General features: G+C 40.6%; 2 protein-coding genes across 2 annotated transcripts in view; one reads left to right on the top strand and one right to left on the bottom strand.

The window, feature by feature from the left end:
• Nucleotides 1-664: 664 nt before the first annotated feature.
• Nucleotides 665-5,885, top strand: LOC306982434 (endoplasmic reticulum-Golgi intermediate compartment protein 2-like). The gene is made up of 13 exons (XM_079582369.1): nt 665-779; nt 858-966; nt 1,044-1,090; nt 1,168-1,235; nt 1,320-1,360; nt 1,440-1,541; nt 3,009-3,104; nt 3,189-3,244; nt 3,319-3,417; nt 3,486-3,583; nt 3,651-3,813; nt 3,900-3,979; nt 4,072-5,885. The coding sequence occupies exons 1-13, from the start codon at nt 674-676 to the stop codon at nt 4,150-4,152; spliced, it is 1,146 nt and encodes a 381-aa protein (XP_079438495.1). The 5' UTR covers nt 665-673; the 3' UTR covers nt 4,153-5,885.
• LOC306982360 (fatty acyl-CoA reductase 1) overlaps nt 5,522-21,437 on the bottom strand; it is a 28,668-nt gene continuing 12,752 nt past the window's right edge. Inside the window, exons 3-12 of the mRNA XM_079582274.1 lie at nt 14,620-14,795; nt 11,763-11,942; nt 11,445-11,622; nt 8,543-8,587; nt 8,289-8,407; nt 7,997-8,064; nt 6,767-6,938; nt 6,563-6,692; nt 6,357-6,484; nt 5,522-6,282 (exon numbers count right to left, since the gene is read on the bottom strand). Of these exons, the coding sequence (XP_079438400.1) occupies nt 6,120-6,282; nt 6,357-6,484; nt 6,563-6,692; nt 6,767-6,938; nt 7,997-8,064; nt 8,289-8,407; nt 8,543-8,587; nt 11,445-11,622; nt 11,763-11,942; nt 14,620-14,795 (1,359 nt within the window). The 3' untranslated portion in view covers nt 5,522-6,119. The remainder of the gene's footprint in view (nt 6,283-6,356; nt 6,485-6,562; nt 6,693-6,766; nt 6,939-7,996; nt 8,065-8,288; nt 8,408-8,542; nt 8,588-11,444; nt 11,623-11,762; nt 11,943-14,619; nt 14,796-21,437) is intronic.

The raw sequence follows: 21,437 nt of genomic DNA, 5'->3' as shown, positions 1-21,437 counted from the left end.
TGGAGACCCCTGGCAAAGGCCTGTCACGTTAACAAATTTGAAGTTCGATATATTGAGGCAGAAAAGTATCGCGATAAACAATATTGTTGACTCTCACAATACTCGATATGGTCAACTGTCAGGCATAAAAATGACCGTAAACCTTTTGTTCTCAAAGTGCATCATCATATCCTAAAATACCACACAAGCTGCAATAAACATGAAATAAAATGTAACTCAATTTGCTTCTGTTAGAAATCGAAGTTTTCCATGAAAAAATAGGGGAAAATGCGAGTAAATGTACAGATAAATATCGAACCCAAAAATATATTGTTTTTCTGTCATTTGTTGAATGATAAGTCGATATAGTAATTATCGTGACCGGCCTACCCTGGCACCTTTAAGTGGTTGTCTGTGTACCTCCTATCTCAAGGGTGTTACAGTTTATTTAGAAAGCAATCACTTAAAAGTGCGAGCCTGCGAGTGTTAAGTTCAGAATAAACCTAAAATCTATTCTCCCAAAATTACCTATTTTACTGTAAAATATAGCTATTCCTATCAGAATGATATTCAGTTTCCCCCCTTTTTTTTCAAACCCGTACCCCTGGTTTGGAAACACTGACTTAGCCGTAGTCCATAATGGAGTTACACTATTAATTGCAATATCTATCTTTTCTGCAAGACCCATTTTAAGATGAGACGACTGTCCCGGAAGAAGGCGTTGAGCCTGGTGAAGGAGCTGGACGCCTTCCCCAAAGTCTCTGAGAGTTACATGGAGACCACAGCATCTGGAGGAACTGGTCCGTAATCCTGTTTATCTTGCAACTATTTTCGAAACATTGTAGCCTAACCATGGTTTGTTTTGCTATTTTCCACAGTATCACTGTTCGCCTTTAGTGCCATGGCTCTTTTAGCTATTTTAGAGTTTTTTGTTTATCGGGAAACATGGATGAAATATGAATATGAAGTTGACAAAGATTATTCAAGGTTAGTTCTGGATATGTAACTTTGAACTGTTTTTGTATCCGTGATATTTTTCAGGATTTTCTTATTTTCTATTGCAGTAAATTGAGAATAAACATTGACATTACTGTTGCCATGAGATGTCAGCGTAAGTTATCCATGCCAGTGTATAATACATACGTTGTTGCAATTCATTATTACCCCATTTTTCCTTTGTCTTTTCAGAAGTGGGAGCTGACATTTTAGACTTGGCGGAAACAATGATTACCTCCACTGAGCTGCAATATGAGCCTGTAAGGAGAACATACCCCTATAGGCTTTAACGCGACTGCTTCAGTTAAACTTTCAACTTTTTAATTAAAGTATCCTTTTTCTAGGTTATTTTTGACCTCAGCCCTCAGCAAAGACTGTGGCAAAGGTAAGCAAAAAAAGCTTGTCAATAACATCGTCTTGTAAGATACAAAAAATCCAAACTTTTGTATGGTCTCTGCTTTTAGTGCATTACTGCATGTTCAAAGCCAATTGAAAGAGGAACATGCTTTACAAGAAGTTCTTTACAAGACATTGATGAAAGAAGCATCCACTGCTCTCCCTCCACGGTCAGTTTCACGAGCCCAGCATTGAAATACTGATTTACCATAAAGGTTCTGTATCCATCATCTGTACTCTGTAGCTGAAGTGTTGGACGTTGGTCGTGTGAGCAGGTGCCACCCATCTTTTTTTATATAAACTACACTCAACAAGTTATGATTTTCCACCTTTTTACATTAGTTATCTGTAATTCTTTTAAGCTTCCAGGGGTTTTGATCAACAATTTGCTGCGCTTCTGAATTTTAAAAATGACAAACTCAGACACACAATGTTTTGTAATTGATCTCATATAAGTTAATAATTCATGAGGCTTACTGCAGGTGCTTTTTGGTTCAGGGCATCAATGAAGGAACTTCCACAGGAGTCATCAGTGTCCAAACATTCTGTCTGTTCATAACATACCATTATGTGCTGTGCTCCTTGTGAGTGCTTTATATCGTGGGCCGCATTTGGCCGCGTGTCTGAGACGCCAGGTCTATTTTACATGGCACCCACGTAAACAACTCCGGCCGTCAAGGCGCAGGAGGTTTGTGATCGTTATGTGCACCTTTTCCTGTTGTGTAGCTTCTGAGGCAGAGGAGCTTGGGCGGATACATGTAAGTCCAATCAGATGACCTTTCGCAAAAGCCCCACTCTTGTTTAGTCAGGAAGTGGAGATGAACACATGTTAGAACGGGGGAGAAGTGCGTGCTAGTGACTCTTTTTAGTGCAATTCCAGCGAGATCCCCTCCAGACTGAGGCAAAATGGGTTGCAATGTGCAGTGGAGGAATATTATGCAACAAAGGGGACACTACAACTGTTAAGGCTAAAGCATCCGTGTCATAGGAAATTGGAATATATCCCTAGAAGCTCCTTAAATACAACCATGTTACCGCTTGTGTCTCACAGCAAGAAGGTCCTGGGTTTGATTCCCACCTGGACGGTGCCTTTCTGTGTTGAGTTAGCATTTTCTCCCTGTGCCTGCGTAGGTTTCCTCCGGGTACTCTGGCTTCCCCTACCACTAGAAATATGTACAAGTCTTAATCTCAGTGGGACTTTCCTGGCTATATAATGGTCAGATGAAAAAAATGTGAACTATTCAGCTTTTTTTTTTTTTTTTTACCTTGAAAGGGCAGAAACAGGCCCCACTCCATTAGTTTCTATGGGAGGATATTCAGTGAATGTCTGGTAGCAACCGTTTATTATTATACGATTAGACAATGACCGTATTGGTGCAGGGTTTTGCGAAAGGTCAATTGGCCCAGGCTGGCCCATCGCAGTTCCTGGGTTTACATGGGTTTTTGGAAATCCTATTCTAATCAGACGAGGTAAAATCAGCTTTCCCTTTGCTCATGTAAGTGCGGTGATTGTTCAGTGAGTTTCAGCCTCGCGCCGCTTGTTTACCTGTCTATTGAGATGCCCTGCAATGTATTTCAGACTGATGTAAGGTTTGAAATCTCTCAAAATTGATATAAACTGATTTTCTTTTTTTTAGGGAGAATGCTGCCACAGATCCTCCGAATGCATGCAGGATACATGGACATGTTTATGTCAATAAAGTAGCTGGAAATTTTCACATCACTGTAGGAAAGTAAGAAACACATTGAGAAAATATGAGATCAATGTGTGTGTTGCAATTTAGTGTGTATTAGTTTAACTTTATGCTGTCCTTTAGGCCTATTCATCATCCACAAGGGCATGCACACATAGCAGCATTCGTGAGCCATGAAAGTAAGTCAATAAACACTGACTTAGTTTTAATGAGTTTGTGCTCATAATGAATCTGTGCTTTCGTTCTGTTAAAGTGTACAACTTCTCCCATCGAATCGATCATTTATCCTTTGGTGAGATGGTACAGGGTATTATCAATCCTCTAGATGGCACTGAGAAAATCACCTTTAGCAGTAAGCTTAATTTACATTTACACAAGTGAGGTTATGCTATATTTTTTATTAATTTCTTTCTTTTACAGATAGCCAGATGTTCCAATACTTCATCACTGTGGTTCCTACCAAACTCCACACGTACGAGATCTCTGCAGACACTCACCAGTTCTCTGTGACTGAAAGAGTAAGCGTTTGTGAATAAGACACAAGTTTTCTAAAGAATATTCACCATTCCAATCGTTTTTCTACAGGAGCGGGTGATAAACCATGCAGCAGGAAGCCATGGTGTTTCCGGCATCTTTGTCAAGTATGACACCAGCTCTCTGATGGTTACAGTCAGAGAGCAGCACATGCCTTTATGGCAGTTCCTGGTGCGTCTTTGTGGTATCATTGGTGGCATTTTCTCCACAACAGGCAAGTTAGTTCCACACCCTAAAAGTCGAAACTGTGTTTATTATTACAAGGAAATGTCCAGGTAATTTGTCTGTCATCTCTTAAAGGCATGCTCCATGGACTAGTTGGTTTCTGTTTTGACATTTTCTGCTGTCGCTTCAGGCTGGGAATTTATAGAGCAGGGGAGGTAATTACTTATACCACAAAAATACATTCAGAAGAAAAGGCAAATGGGACTAACATCTGATATTTTTTTTCTTGTGCCCATCTTGTTTTCAGAATACCCAGCCACAAAATGATGTGAGCAATCATAAGACTCCACTGTTGGCTGACCAGGATCTTGAGGAACAACCCAGTTAAAATTGGCTCATTTAAAATAAATCAGTTCCCAATTTGTGTAATGATTACATTGTTTTTGTCCTGATAAAGCACAAGTAATGCTTTGATTTCTGTTGTGCAAAATGAATGGTTTAACGTTTTATTTATTTAGGTTCATTACAGAAACCTTATTGTAAAACCTTAATATTGTACTGAAACCTTTCTTTGTTTTTACAGTAGATATGAGACAGAATACCCAGTTTTATTAAGTGTTTATTTCTGATGTGCAAAACAGATGTGAATTAAAATTCAGAGCAGGAAATAAAAACAAGACAATTTTCCAATCACTTTTAAAGATAAAGGTGAACTCGGTGGTTAAATGTTGCTGTAATTATAACAGCCCTTGAGTGATTTAACTGTAATTTGGAATTGTGGGAGAATTAAAACAGTGTTTTATATTAAAACAGCACATTTTGCTTAAAACATTTAGGGGTCATTTATCAAGACAGCGGGGGGAATAGGATCTGGCTAAGTGTGGGCATATTGCATCTAATTTACTATTTGGAATTGCCTGTATTTCAGTACTGGAGAGTTAAAATGTGTTATGACTCTGCTGCTCAACCACTTTTACATGTGCTAGTTGATTTGCACGTGAGAAAACTCTTGGTAAATGACCCCTTTAATCCCTTTCCCCAGTGAGGGCTCCTGTCATTCACCTAGCCTGGCCACAAAACACAATACTCAACTGAGGCAAGCTCAGCAGGACCATGTGTTGACAAGTCAAACATTTCACTTGTCTATAGGATTTCTTTAAAGTTATATTTACATGGCTTTATGTGACTTTGATCAACAGATGTAATGACATCTACATTTGACCCCCATTTGATGTTGTTGCATAACCTTTATAAAAGTACATGGCATGTCACTTCTGATTAAACAAATGCACTCAGATGAGTCACTTCAAATTAGTCTTTAATGTATACTACACCTGCAGGGGTGTCGTGGTCAAAGTCCAACGCGCTGCTTGGTCCCGGTATCTCACAGAGAACCTCTAGACTCGTACGAGCACAAATACTGACAAAACTCTTGGATGATCCTTTTGCATTTGATCCTATTAGAGACGGGCCATTTTCATTCAAAATTAAGTATTCAACATAACCAAATATTCATGCAACACTATGGCTTTTTTTTGCAACACTTGAAAAACAAACATGCCATGTTAAAAATGTCCAGTAAAATTACAAATAATTACAGCTGAATGTGACAGTGACCAATTTTAAGTTCAGTGGTAGTCACTGGTTTAATACCATGCCAATCTCTAGCACAATTAATACCCAAGTATAAAGATGTAAAAGTAGTAAACTTGGTTTTCTTACAAATCACTATACAAACAAGATTAAAGTAGATGAGTGACGATGACAAATCTCAGCAAGCAGTTAACTTAAGAGACAATGACTAGTTCTTATAACTAGTCCAATGTGGTCCCAATGACACTGACTGGCCTTGAAAAAGATGTTTGTTAATATGCAGTATTAAAAGGCAGTTGATGCACAAACCAAAACCAAAGGCTCAATAATCTGAGCATTTAAGACTCGCTCCATGCAGTAAATTAAAAAGGACATGGAAATGATTTAGTTCCTTCCATTCACTGGAGCATTGCCACATTCAAGTATGAAAAATAAAATATTACAAGGCAAGGCAACGTACCTAAATTCATGAGAATGGAAACAATTATGTGGGAAAGAAAGTTCTGGTTGCATATATAATTTTCAAGGGAGAACAGAAAGTATAAAACTAGCAATGTTCTGGTGGACAAGGTTGGTTACAGTGTAATTTATGTACTGATGAAAAGTCCTAGAGAAAGACTTGATGGCTAATAGTCTCCGTCACCTCCATCCCACTGACTCGGCGATATGCCTCTGTCTGCGTTCACAGTGAGGACAGTCCTTCGGACTGGCTTCAGAGATGTTTATGTGGAGATTGAAGCTGCTGGAAGCAGCAAGGAAGACTTAGTTTGTCAGAGTGCTGGAAGCCCGGAAGTACGACAGGAACTTGAAACAGAGGCTGACGACAAAGTACCAGATGTTTCTGGCCATTTGTGATCTGGCAATAAACACTCTCCAAATGAAAACCACAAGAGCTGTGTTGAAGATGTACCGAATGTTCCTCAGTCTGAAATAATGTCATGGAAAAGACAAAATTAAATGATACAATGCCATACAAGCCACTTTAACTTATGTACTTACTTCCTCAGGTGCTGTCTGGCAGCAGGAATGTCTGACATGTCCTCATTTAGTACATACTTCTTGGTGCCAATACAGTAATTTTCAATGTACTCCGGCCAGTTGAGTTGACGAACATCAAAGTTAAATGTCTGCAACAATACAAAATATTGTGGGTGTTCTGTCACACATAAACATAATCAATAAGGACGTGTGCTCATCGTGCTTACTTTCTTGTCCTCAGGAGTGAGCTGGCTCATTAACATACTCAAGTTTTCAGAGTTCCACTCCCAGTCCTGACTGCTGAAGTACTCCAGCAAACCAATGGCTTTATGAAGACGATTAAAGATGCGCATCATCCTAAGGACATACAGTGGGGCTGAGGTAAATATAAACCACACATTTAATACAGATATGGTATAAAAGAATCTTACTGTGGTTTTTGGCCTGAGAGACGTAAGAATAGGTCATAGATAAAGGCGGGTAACTTGTGGCTGACCAAAATCCAGTACTGGTTCATCAGGTAGTTCGAGGTAATGTTGGCATTCGGTCGGCGGAAAGCTTGCTCCAGAGGGTTCCTCTTAAAAGATGACATCACATGATGCTCTGCAGAAACAAAGCAAACTCATTAGCAAACGGTTTCATGTGAGTTGACACAGCAAATGGTTTTGGTGTTTATAGGCTGTTTATAGGCTTTTTGTCAGTTCATGTTGGCTGGATGTAGATTCTGGTGTGAGACACACAACGTTATGTGACCACATATGACATCACAATTTAGCACAAAAATGGGCTTGCTCCAACTGTTTCCATGGCAACCACAAAATATTGCTTTCAGGAGCGTGGATGAACGCTCTGCAGAGGCCAAGTGCTGAAATAACCACAACTAACAGCAATTCTTACTTAATTGACTTCACTGATACACAAATGCATACATACTGTCTACTGTATTCACATTGTGCATTTGGATCATTCATTTGGACCAGTGGGATTACAGATACACACTTTCATAACAGTGAATTACACTGATGAGACCTAATCCCACTATGAGCCATCTGGTTTCAATTTCCTCAGTGAAGGAGCTGTTTGCTAATCTGAGACAGGAAGGGACTCCTGCTGCCAGCCACTAATCCCCATGTCCAAAATCTGCTTGATTCTAGCCCTATTCTTCACTGCACCATGTTTAAGGTAGGGGAATTTAATCAAAGGAATAGCCAGGAACATTAAAATATAAAACAACTTGCCATGATGAGTGTTTTTCTTAAAGTTACATCGATCTTCCTCAAAACACCGATGTAGCTCTGGCATGATACAGTCAATCTAGGAACGAATTCACTTTGAAGAGAAATATAATATAAACTGATAAGAGTCATGAATTAACATTCTTATTCATATCATTATATCATAATTCTGAAGTTTTCTACTTCTAAATGTTGTAATACATCACTCTCCACCAGGTGGCAGACGTCATCTGAAAACGAATGAATGGACTATCTACATCTATCTATATTACAGCCACACTGTCACAACACTGCATTGATTTGCGAGGATGAAACAGGATTAGGACAATAATATTGGCCGACGCTGTCTCACTGTCCTTTAAATATGTGGCTGTAGTTACAGGTTTCTATTACCACAGAACAAGACCACAAACAGTGTGTACGTACCAATCTCTCCCCAGTGGAAAGGGTTGATGCCACCAGTCGTGCAATTGTACACCAGAGCGGTTTTAGGCCTGTGTGGGGAAGAGAAAGACAGGGTCATACGCTTGCTTACAAATGTCAAAACTAGGGAGTTAGTATATCAGTCGCATCAACTATTCATTGTATCGATTTACTGTCATGGTGAATAGAAATGCACATTACTTGGCCAGTGCCTGGTATGTGTAGAGTTCAAGACTATAATAAGCTAATGAATAAAAGTGGGGGGCTTTCCCTATTTTGTAAAAAAAAGTCAAACCTGTGCACAGCCGTGTACCAGCCGGCCACCAGAGTAAGGTTGATGACCACATCTACAGGAATCAGGTCGGCCACTGCGTCATTGTTGGCCCTCATAGTTCGCAATATTCCTTTTCCAGCCTAACACCAGACAAAACATTAGAGATTCAACTTATCTGACAATCAATGAAGGAACGAAGGAGTTTATTTGCAAAACGCCTCTCACAGACATGTTGAGAAAGCGCTTTACACAGAGACACAGTGGACTTTACTTACAGCAATGAAGATTCCGCTTGGTCCGTTGAAGTTGTCGATCCAACCCTGAGATGACAAGAAGACTTTATTATTAAGGCCTTCCTACAGCCGTTCAATATCGCAGCTGATGAGACCTTCCTAAAGTAAGCCTGCGTAAGTCTATGCAAACTTTTTGAGTGGTTCTCCCTTATGTTGCTTCCTGTGGTGGAGAACAGCGCCTGGCAATTGTCTACTTCAATTAGGCTCCATTAATAATTTAAGAAACTACTGGTGGAAGACTTCTCCAGCAGGCCCATCATGTGGGCAGGGATGCTGCCGGTCTGTCCAGAGTTTGACGATTGCAACGAATGTGAACAAACAGAAAACAATTTGCATCAAAGCTAAGGATGGCATGGAAGATCTTTAGTAAAGTGCGGATGCCAGCAGCAAACAATACACAACAACAACTATCATTATAGCCTACTTAGGGGTGTAACGGTTCAGCTCTCTCACGGTTCGGTTTTGAAAATAAAATAGCCTATATGTTCATCATTAGACAGTATTTGTTCTCTCAGAATAAAATTGGCAATGCTTTCAAAGCTGCTTTATAATGAAATGTGCCTCTGCAATGCAAAACAAAATGCTTGTGTTCTTACAGTAACTAAACTGGGAGTAAACCAGTTCATCGTAGAGAGGCCACTTTGAAAATAAAACACTTTTACTTTAACCCAATTTAAAAATGTAGTGCAGCAGAAAGTATAGATACAGGCTTTAAAATGTAGTGAAGTAAAAGTACCTATAATATTTTTTTTTTCAAGTACAAGTACTTTTATTAAAGGGTTAATAAAAGTACTTGCTCATTTCAAACAACAAAGTAAAGTTATTTGAATCAAAGTAAAAGTTACTTCCACCATCACTTTCGTGCGGTGCATATCCTCAGATTTGTGGCACGGTGGCATTGTTACACCCCGAGTTACTACTAATTCATAATAGTTCATAGTTCAGCACTCATTTCTGTGACTATAAAACACCAGGGGCCTCATTTATCAAACTGTGCGTGAGACTCTGACTTTGAAAGTGCGTAGGAAAGTAACAAAAAAATTCATACGCAAAGTTTATTTCCGATCTATAAAACCCTGCGTATGCGCCGGTACGCACACCTGACCGCAATCTTTCCTTCGCTGATTCCACCTGGAGCAGAAAGCTGCGGACCTCACGCCACGCCCTCTGCCCGCCTCCATTTGACCATAAAAGGCAATGCAAAGTGACTTATGAATGAGATTTCCCTAAACATGAGGCGATAATGAGTGGGTTTTTCCGAAGGCGAAGGACAGAGAGGGAGGGGCTGATGCTGCCGCAACTCGGGCAGAGACGACACGGGCTCTGCTTCTCTGATCACACGTATTGGCATCTTTCTACATATAAATATCAATAAAACTTTTCAAAACACATGTTTACAACATAAATAAGCGCCTTAAGTGTCGGCTAGATTTTCCAATAGCAAGATTTGGATATGCCAATAAAACACAACAAACTGTGGAGCATTTCAGTCAAACTCCAAACTCCAAACGGCACACGCTGTACATTAGGTCATGTACTGTGTAGGATGAAGCAGTGGTTCGGTCCGGGTGGAGTGAGGAGAGGTCAGTGGTGGTGTCTCAGGAGGGCGCGCGCAGTGGAGCCGCGGTGCCGGTGCGCACTGCGTAAAGACGGCCTCGCCTGAAGGGCATGTGACCCGAGCTTTGGACCTAAACCTAGTTGGTCAGACTTATGTCCAGAGATGACTCAAAGCACAGGACAACGGGGTCATTCCTGCTTCCCGTTTAAAAGGCTTTAGCGCCAGTGCGCATACGTGCACGGGTACGAGCGTGCACGTATGTGCGCAACAATATTCACAAACATCGTGATAAGTTGCTTATTTCATTCTAATCTTTGTCATTGCTGAAGAAAGTCAATTCAAACCATTTCAAACCAAACCAAACCAAACCTGACTTCCTCAAACAAGTCATGTCTCTGCTCTCCCGTCTCTCAGCAGTGTTTCTGAAAAGTGCGTACCTCGTACGGGAGCTCTTTAGTTTGCGTGGAGGAGCGCAATGTTTCACGTTCAGTCTGTTTTCTATAAATACCAACTTTGGCGCAGAGGAGCGGCTACGCAAAGTTTTGGCCTCATTTTGTGCGCAGCAAGCTTGATAAATGAGGCCCCAGGACTCTAGTAAAGCAGCTTCATTAAAGCAAAAAAAAAAACATGAACATCCAGCTATTACCAATAAATTATTTGTAGTAGAGGATATTTGAGGACCGCTGAAGCCATGGACAATAAAACATCTCCTTAAGAGTGTTTCACAAGACTGTTTATGTAGGATTTCCTGAAACATACATAAATGTAAAGAAACATGACTACTGTATGTTTTTGTTATACAAAAAGAAATAAAGAAATCAAAAGTAGATTTGGCATGGTATGGAACTTATTATTGCTATTTTGTTTGTTTGTTTTGAAAATTGTGTGTCAATAGGTAGTACAAACCGGCAAACAAAAGGGAAAATATGAACTGGCAAACCCTGAGAGCAGGAGCAGCCTGATTGCATTTCCAAGGGCGAGTAAGGCCATTTGATAAGATGCTGCCTGGCCAGGCGGAGAACAACTAAAAATGTAACCGCCACTGCGTACATGGTCTACATTTCTGATATATTCGAAAAATCACCTCCTATTTCAACTTGTACAGCTTCAAATTGAAGGTGAAGCTGCATATTTGTACAGTGAAGAGACCAAATACTCAACTTGAAATAACTAACCAACCAAAATAACCACTTGAGTTAAATTCTGTTCCATTTAAGAAAGTGCTTAACAAATCTATTTTTATTCCTAAGCAACAAACCATCAACATGCGAATAATTCATCATCATAATGCGCAATGAGCCAGCAGCATTACCACTGGGTACTCACAGGGAACGGCTCCTGCCAACTTGCTCCCACAATTGAGGGTCTGATGATGCCGATGTTGAGTTTGTCTTGTTCTTGTTGGACCACATATTCAGCCAGGGCTTTGGTGTATGTGTACGTGTTGGGCCGGTCACCGATGAGTCGTGGGGTAATGTCTCGTACTATGCTTTCATCCATCCATCTACAACAACAAAATGACTCTAGTTACACTACTTGATTATATTATCATGTAATTACACTTGTTTATTAAGGAAAAGTGTAAGTGTCATTTTTAACAAACGTTTGCCTCAAGTGAAAGATTATGTTAATTCATGAGCATACTCAAGAGATTCGATGAGTTTCTTGGGCTCGACGGGCGGGGGATAGATGACTTCATCAATGTGTTTACGGTTGCAGTTTGCATAGGCGGTGGAGATGTGAATGAAGGCCTCAAGGTGGTGCATTTGCTGGGCCAGGCTGAGGAGCTGCTGTGTGGCGATCACATTCAGCTGCAGGGCATGTCTGAAAGTCAAAGAAGAGACAGCTGGTTCACACTAGTGCATGGTTACAGTGAGCAGAATTCAAATATCCCACTTGAGCAAATGTTTAGAACTGCTGACTTAGACTTTCAGAAATTCGAGCAATTTGCTGAACCGCCTGTAACTCCAGAACGTGTGACAAATGTTAAAAATGAAATACATTTAGGACTACTTTTTTTTCTTTTTTTTTTTAGTTATGTGTAGATGCAAAATTATTGAAATGAGAAAAATGTTACAAAGTGGCATAATAACGTTATGACAACTGGACTGGGTTAATTGAGTTGAGAACATTCACCTCTCTCTTCAGGGGCTTGATCTTTTGGTCAGATTGTAGGATTGTCTTGCAATCTCATAATCTGTATTTATCTATCAAATCTGACTATAAGAGCGAGAAGCAGAAAAAGGTGAAACATCCTCAACTTCGTTAAACCGGTCCGGATGTTTGAATGTTTGAAAATGTCTATGATGAGAAACTCCTGGATGAAAGCCTAAGCAAACATTTACTACTGGGTTTTTGGTTTCCTGCAGCTCAAACAAACCTAATTGCTCTCTATCTCTCTAAGCTTGCCTCCTGTGGCAGATCTCTGTCAGCTGGGCAGATTCACAGTTTTGCCCACGGCAGCAGTGGGAAAAAGGACACTTTAACCAGAATCTGTAAATGATGCACTGCACTGAGTGGGCAGATGCTGCTCACTGATGTGTCCACAGACAGAAATCAGGCATGGTGAAAGTGGCATGATGATGATGCCTTGAAGGCAGAGAGGTGACAGGGTTTAGAAGAGAGAGCAGTGGAGAAGCACGTCATCCTCCACCATCTTAGGGACCATATGGAGATGTCACAACAGCAGCACAATCACACAATACTGAAACAGCACTTTAGTTTATTGTTTATCATTTTATTGGAGACGGACACCAACACCAAACATGCCGACAGCATGAATGGCATCAAAACCACTGCACTGCTCTATTGCATTATGTGGTGTGTCCACACTCATATTTGCTGCCAACACGTAATACACCTGCACATCTGTATACTCACGCTGTTGTTCTGTGTCAAACTGCTGTTGTCTTTACCATAGTTTAAATTTAAACTTACAGGGCCCGATCTTGTGCATCAAAACGGAGACGATAGCGTGATATTTTGCGCTCAGTAGGAGCGCACTTTGTGATCTTGCCACTCCAGACTTAGCGCATTTAAGTGGGTGGAGACACACAATTTCCTCCAACCAGATCGACTCCGCGTCCTGGAGAGTGGTTGTGAGGGGTGAACATGTGCTTTTGTTTTGCTTCGCGTTCACACCAAGCGCGGGCCGATCCGCACCACAGCGGACGCTGTAGCTCTTTTTCTCTCGAGACGTGAACATGGTTTCGCTCACGATGGGGTAAATAAAGTTTTTAGTTTGACCTGTGAGAGCCTAAGGCTTAAGAAAGAACGCAAGACAGCGCAATGTAAACAAGGAAGTGAATGTCAGCCGTGTTTCCATCAGTGCAGTCACCTCCTCTTGTGACGCCCCCTCACAGGTGGCGGAGGCGAATGGCACATATAGCGCCGCCACTCGGAAAATAATTTGCCAAGAGCCTGCGCCGCCCCGTGCGCCGCCACAAGATCTGGCCCACAGTCTCATAGTTTTAAGTTTTTATAGTTTATTTATGTGCTTTATGTTTCATGTTGCATGATCGACCGCAAAAAAAAAAATCCTAGTTGTGAACCTGTTCATAACCACGGCGATAAAAACAATTCTGATTCAGAGTCTGTCAACAGACAGCAAAGAGTGGATAACTCCACTCAGAAAGCATTTTGAGCCACAATATTAAAAGTTCAAACTGATGAAAGACAACAGGACACAAATGAGTAAGAGACGACGAGCTAAAAAGAAAGTGAGAAAACTTTTGAGTAAACTGAGAGACCTCAGGACAGATCAATAAAGGCCACTGCAGTCAAGTAGCTATCTGTGAATACAATAAGTTGTTTTGTTTTGGATCGATTTAGATCAGTGACTCCCTATCTGGGGGGGTAGCAGGGATTTCAGGGGTTCCTTGGAGACATATCTGGTCAGCGGTTTGGGCTTCAAGGAAAAAAGATTGGAAACCACTGAAATAACCAGACAAAATGTGAACAATCTTTAGGATATTGCATCAATGTCATTATCAATACCTGATTGTACAAGTCACTAACGTTCATAACCTACTCTTTTAACACACACAAAAACCAGCAACAGGAAGCATTATTGTCTCCGTGCAACTGCCTATCAAAGTGCCTCAAACTCCCTGTACATGATGTCTTCAAAGCAGTCTTTGAGAGAGAATGAGTAGAAAGGCAATCTCATTAGTGTTGTGTTTGGGCACTACTATCCTGTAGGACTGACATAGACCATACTAATAATGAAGCAGCTATGAATAACATCACTCATTTTGGCTGTAGACTGTCACCCAGAATGACGTTCAGTTTCTACTTCAGTTAAACAGGAAATGTTTGCAAATGGATAGTATGACGGAACAGTTACTTTTCACACATCCTCTTCCTGTAACTTTAGCAGCAGTTTGTACTGACACTCTCTGACAGATGAACTCCACTGTGACCAGGTTGGTTTTACAAACACTTACATACACACAGAGCCTCATTCTCCCTCATTTAATAACATTTAAAATAGCGCTCTCACTTGAGGGGCTCGTCAAAGCGGATGGTGGCTGCACAGTGGAAGACGATGTTGATGCAGGCTGAGAGCCGCTCCACATCCTCTGGGCTGATGGCCAGACCGGGCTGGGTGAGCTCACTGCTGATGGGAATGATCTTCTCATGGAAGTCCGGGTTGTCCTCTCGCACTCGATCAAAAAGCTGCAAGGGCACAAACAAATAAGCAAAAAGTATTAGCTGCAGTCACTGACAACAGAGAGCGATTAAGCTTGTACAATTTTAAACAATTGGGGAAAGTTATTGTTCAGACCCAGAATATAAAACATACTTGGGATTGGTTCTATTCAAATGGGTGAAACAAGGAAACATTTAGTCACCGATGGCACAAAGCAAAAAGCAAACAAACAAGTAAACCCATCCAACTAAATGCTATTTATAACCCTTATATAAGAGCCTTGATAGGTGTCATAGATGCCAAGCATGGCATCTAAGCATGGCATCTCAGCATGGCATCTATGACACCTATCCAGTTTTTCTGGTGACTCAGTAGTTCACTGTCATATCCCTCAGGGCAGTTACCTGGCTAGCCTTAGTTTGACTTAATATTACTTGACTTTACAGTGTGGTCAGAGTTAGGAGTGGGCATTATCCCAAAAAACACAATTTTGGGCCTCGATGACGATTTTATTGTGTCTATAATAAAATATATTTAGAATGCCCTCACAAAAGTAAAATGCTGGTTATTAAATTTCACACTTCACTACGATTGGTAGTTTTCACTCACATGGAGCATGACAAACACTAACCCAATTGACTGTCACAGGGATTAGATCATGATACTCTTTGTATTATTATATTGTCTCGTCCAAGTCAGAGTAAGAGACATTATGGGAACATCGTTGTAATGACTATAGCCGGCTGTACAAGAATCATCAGCTGGATGAGGTGTGGCACATGCATAAGCCGCATGTTCAGTTGAAAGAAAAGTATAGCTTTGGGCAAAGTCGTTTGCATCCAGTGAGGTGTGTTCACACCTACCGAGTTGTGCTAAAATAAATATCTTCAAATGTGGGACAAGGGCTTTGATAAAGAAAAGACCAGATTTAAGATGTGACAGAATTAGAACTGCTTGTTCCTGATTAAACTTTGCTGCTGAAGCATGTGACTGACACAAACACAAAGCAGGACTTTCTGCACCTGTGTTATACTGGTATTTGCTTTCAGAGGGTTGTAGACAGCATTCCAACATGGAGAAAGATTATCTGAACTATAGACTCGAGTGCAGCCGTGTGCAGTCCTTCACCTGGCAGCACCCTGAATGCTGCTTTAAAGCATGTGTGCAGCACTGAGATAAGCCACAGCGAAATGCCAAATGTTATTAATGCATCATGACATCCAATTCAGAGATGAGCAACACACTCTTGCTTAAACATTCTTAAGCTAAATGTTAAATACCAGGGCTGGGAAGATTCATAGTCTCGATCACATTAAAATATACCTATGAAATGAAAATTGCCTATGTAATACCTTCACCAACACAAACGGCTACTTGTTTACAGGGTGAGTCATCAGGTGATTGATGTCAGGAATTGTTTGACTTCCCCTTTAGGGTGTGTCAGATCAGAAACAAGGAAGGGAAGTTATGAATCCTTATCTGCCATGAATGAGAGGTGTTTTTAAGTATGAGTTTACCGAAGGACAGGTCGAGGGTGCATTGCTTAACTCTCGTTTGCACTTAGCAATAAAGTAACCTTAACCTTTTATACAAACAATGTATGGGCTGCAGCACGTCAGTTACAGCAGACTTGGAAAATAAACTGCACAGTGCCATGGGGTCAGAGTGGTTACTGAAGCTGCAGAAAGTGGGCTAATACTCAGAGCCCTCTTTGTTGCATGGAGGAGAAAAGGCATTGTGAGCTTGTGATGTCTCTTTGTTCGTGTCTCTATGGACGATCAGTGGACTTGTGCCAGTTTTCGCCACTGCACCGTCCAACATGGTACGCAGAGGAACAACGGGGCACCAGTGAATATTTCCTCTCCACCATGCACCAAAGTCACGGTGCATGGTGCAAGTCATTGTAAATGCTCGACATGAACCCAGACATTCTCGATGACGCGCCAGAAATAGAACTTGTTTTGTGGTCAACAGTCACTAAGGAGTTGTGTGTGTAAAATAGAGATAGGAAACCTGATTATCTTAAGAAAAATGTCATGATTTCCAGAATTCTTTTCCGTTTTGACGACCTAATCCTGACCCTGTGTTGCTTCTTCTTGCACTTATTACATTTGGAGGAACTGCATTATGGTCACAGTTACAATTTCGTTATTTTTTACAGTTTGAGATTGGATATTAATAAATGCATTACGGTGATCTGCTCGAGTGCTTAGCAGCTGCACTTTGTTGCAGAGTGGTGCTTGAGGCAGAGCACTTGGACTTTCACGGAAACCCAACACTCAAAGCACTTTCCTTTTGCCACAGCAACTCGAGATGGGTTTTTAGTCCGGAGCACCTCTCTCCTCTCACATACTGCCCTTCAACTTTTCACAGGCCAGTATTCCCTTCGGGGGTGGTGCAGAGAGGAAGGGAAAGGGCCAACAAGTCTGAGGCTTTTGTCGAAGGTTACAGTGGCACAATGACACCACAGCATGATAAGAGAATATAGATATGTTCTCACCAACTACTGTTTGAACTCATTTGAATGTATTTTAAGAAAAGAAGGGGAAAATGGAAACAAGAACCAAGCTAATAATTTGAATTCAATTTCTTTCTCTCTTTTTGATCAGAGTCCCCAACTATACAAATTCAACCTTCTTGGAAGGCTACACGCTTAAAGGATATTTCAGGATTTTTGACATAGGGCCTCATTTCCTAGTTATCCAGAGTGTTGTTGATTTATGGAGATATATTTCTTTTTTAATTCATACATTTTTCGAGTTAAGTGGTGCTAGGCTAGTGCTAGGCTAGCGCATGTCTATGGTAACTAGTAGTTGCCATATCTGATTTGTAGAAAGCTCCTTTGTGAATTCCACGTGTAGTAATGCCGGCCGCAGATAAATAAACTACTGTAGATCCGGTAACCTAGCAGATCACTCCGCCACTGCGTAGCTTTCAACGAGGAGGCTGATGCTGCTCAAACATAAGTTCTTTTAAATGCAATGACTGTTTTTAATGCAGGCTACAAGTTACCATAGACATGCACTAGCCTAGCATTAGCCTTGCATCCCTAAACTCTTCAAATATAAGGACTGCATGAATTAAAATATATATATATATCTCCAGAAATCAACAACACTCTGGATAAATAGGAAATGAGACCCTATGTCCCACTTGTCCCCACTAGTTTACATTAATAAATCCTTTTCGTAGTCCCTCTGGGTAATACAAGTGTTGATCTTTCATCTCCCCTGGTGTCTCTGGCCAGAAAACTATGCTTACAACTTTTCCTGCTCCGACCCGGAGGCGCAATACACACTAATGGAATCTCGAAGAAGAAGCTAACAGGCTAACAGGCAAAGCTAACTGTGTGCTACTTTAGCCGTATACAGCCAAGTTTGAATGACTTGGGTAATTGGGTTGTGGCCCAATGTATAATGTCCCTCTCTCCCTTGGTCTTTTCTGTCAGCGTAATATTTAATCTCACAGACAATTAATGAGTAAAAATAAAAACGCAACATGCTACGGCAACTGCAGTGGCGCTTATGGCCTCTAGGGGCATGAGTTACTTAGTTCTGCTTTAATAATAATAATAATAATAATACATTTTATTTATATTGCACTTTACATTTCAACGAAACCTCAAAGTGCTACAACAGAAGAATAAAATCAGATAAAAACAAAAAGAACATTCACATAGTAAAAACAAAAAGCAGCAAACAAACAAAAGGTCCTTGAAGATAATAATGTGAAAAATATGATTTGTTACACCTTTGAATTGGCTAATTGTTAAAGTGTATTGCCAACATTTTGTCATCTAAAACTAGATTACATGTTTATATCTAAAAATAATTGAAAGAGGTTTTCAAAAGACACTGTGTGACTCCTCCATGTCTTTTACAAGGTGCTGATGATAAATTCACCAAAGTATGTCACTCAAAAGCAATTATGAGCTGCACATTCAAAGTGACCTCCGTTTCCTGACATGCTTGAGCTAAATTAGTAAAATAATAGGCTGTGAGGAGGAGACTATTAAAGGGAAGGCACAGGAGAATGCATCCAAGTGAGAATAAGATCATTAGCAGTCGTGTGTGATTTTTCTCTGGGGTTTCAAGAAATCCTGGATCAGAGAGAGACGCTTATCAAAGTAAACAAACAGAAATGAGGGGATTTCTCTGTGCACCATTGGCCAGTAATGAAAGATCAATATAGGCGGAGCAATAAAGCTGATTGTTTGTGGCATCACATTCCAGCCTTTCAGACACTGATCTCATGCTCGGCTATAAACAAATGACATCACTCTGTTTGGATAAAGAGGAAACGGAGGCTGTGGACTTAAAATTGTGATGTATAATAATAGTAATTTGTCATAAGGAGATGTCAAGTTGTTAGTCAAACTGCAAACTTTGAATGCCTAAAGTGGGGGCTGGGGTTTGATTTGTTCCGCGAGGACCAAGTTTTGAGCAAAATTAACCCCACCTGGCTGAACCGAGCACTTTTTCTCCAGTTTGGTTTTACCTAAAAATAAAAGCTTCTTTAAAAAAAATAGTGACATAATAGCGACAAAATAGCAACAAACACGAAGCTGAAAACGCAGCAAAAGAGCGTCAAAAAACGCGCCGGAAAAGCAACAAAGCGAAACAAGAAAGGGACAAAAACGAGGCGAAACATGACAAAAAAAGGGGATGAAAAAGCAACAAAAAATGACAAAAATGCAGCAAAAAAAGGGACAAAAACACAATGAAAAAGTGACAAAAAATGACAAAAAATTATATAAAAACATGACAAAAAAAAGCAAAAAAGTTACAAAAACACAATAAAAAGCGGTGAAATGTAACAAAAATGACAAAAACATGACAAAAAAGCAGCAAAAAAGTGACAAAGATGCAACAAAAACGCAATGAAAAAAGCAACAAAAACATGACAAAAAAATGCCAAAAAAGTGACCAAAAAAGTTACAAAAAAGTAACAAGAACATGGAAAAAAGAGAGACTTTTGTTGGTCTTCGCCTTCAAATGAGGCATTACACTGTTGCTCTCCAGTCAAGACGCTTTTAGATTAAGGTAAAGCCGAACTGGAGAAAACGCACTGAAAAGAGCTTAAAGGGCTTTAAATGATGCCATTAAAGAGATGGATTCGAAGACTGATTTCAGGATGCTTTTAAGACCAGTGGTACATCTATATTTGCTCTGTGCAAACATAGATAAACCAAAATGTGAGTCTCTGCAACCTCTCAACATCACGTCAAAGCTTTGTGATAATAAAAAACAAACGATACATCAGTAACAAAAACCGCCCACTAACCTGGAGTCAACCTGACACTAGATTACAGATAAAAACTTTGAACACTTATATATGGTAACATTCTCACAGACTCTTTTTTCTCATAATGTGAGACTTTCATTTGTTTTACTTGATGAACTGATACTGGGATAAGATGACATAGATGTATAACCCCTTGTACCTTTCTTATACGATAAGAACATGTGCCAAGGACAGACTATCTCACTAGTAGCACCAAACATCAACACATCACGGAGGACATGGGAGGTGATGGATGTACATTACAATGCCTCACTGACTGCCTGTGATCTCCTGTTTGTTGCTGTTTGCTCAATAACTGTTGCCTCTCTGAGTTTTCAACTTCGAAAAGCTTAGAATTGGCGCTAACAGTTTATTTTACACTACCCGCCTTGATACATTGTACCTGCCAAATTTAGTACAGTGTAACGTGCTCCAGGACACTACTGTAACTTCTGGCTGCGATCAAAGAGGCCAAATAAGGTCACAGAAAATCAATGTCACTTTCTTGGTTCGAGCCACAGTTCTACATGAATGGCCTCACTTTCCCCACATCATTCCTTTCTCCTCCTATTATCAGAGGCCAGTCATTGTTGGGAGATGCAGCATACAAAGCTTGTTACTGGGGTCCACAGATGGTTGAGTAGGTGGACCAGAATGCCAGTGTCCAGGAGTGAGGCTCTGGCTATGCATTGGCTGGCTTGTATTGAATGCCTGACATGCTATTGTGAGCATGGCTGCAGGCGTCCAAACATTTCCACTGAATCAAACAGCGAGCAGCTAAATGTCAGTGCGCTGGTGAGGTGCACAATCAGATTCCTATCGGTTTGTCCTTTTCCAGCTCGAGGTGACCGGCGAGTCTTACACAAAAACACCATGGGACAGTTAGAGGGCTGTTACCTAGCAACAGGTGATAAGAAAGACACCGTCCCAGTTTGAAGGAGGAGCAGAGGCTATATCAAAGACAAAACCACTCGTCTTCTTCATGAATTATACGGAATAGCACCGAGCTGAGGACCCACATGAATACCAATTGGTACTTGAGGCTTGTTCATGGAAATTTAATCACATCTAGTGAAACCAGACAACTGTGAGTGACTGTGAACTTGACATCAAACACTTCCCTGAGAATGGACATAACGTTATGGAGAAATCCAATGGAAAACTGTGGGTCAGGGCATATTTCCAATGCTACTCAGCAGTGAATTAGACTCACTTTGAAAGTAGGTCATATCAAAAGCCACTTGACAAGAAGATCCCCCTTCACATTGTAGACAGAAAAATTAAGTGCTTAGCACTCAGTGACAGTTGTTCCACTGAAAAGTTGGTATAAAGAGTCTGAGGTTTGGCTGTTCCAACCTCGCCCTTTTGAGGACGGAAAAACAAAT

This window comes from Gobius niger, assembly GCF_951799975.1.
Source record: "Gobius niger genome assembly, chromosome: 2".
Classification (NCBI taxonomy): Eukaryota; Metazoa; Chordata; class Actinopteri; order Gobiiformes; family Gobiidae; genus Gobius; species Gobius niger.
Note: the sequence above shows the minus strand (reverse complement) of the source record. Positions and strands in the feature narration are given on the sequence as shown.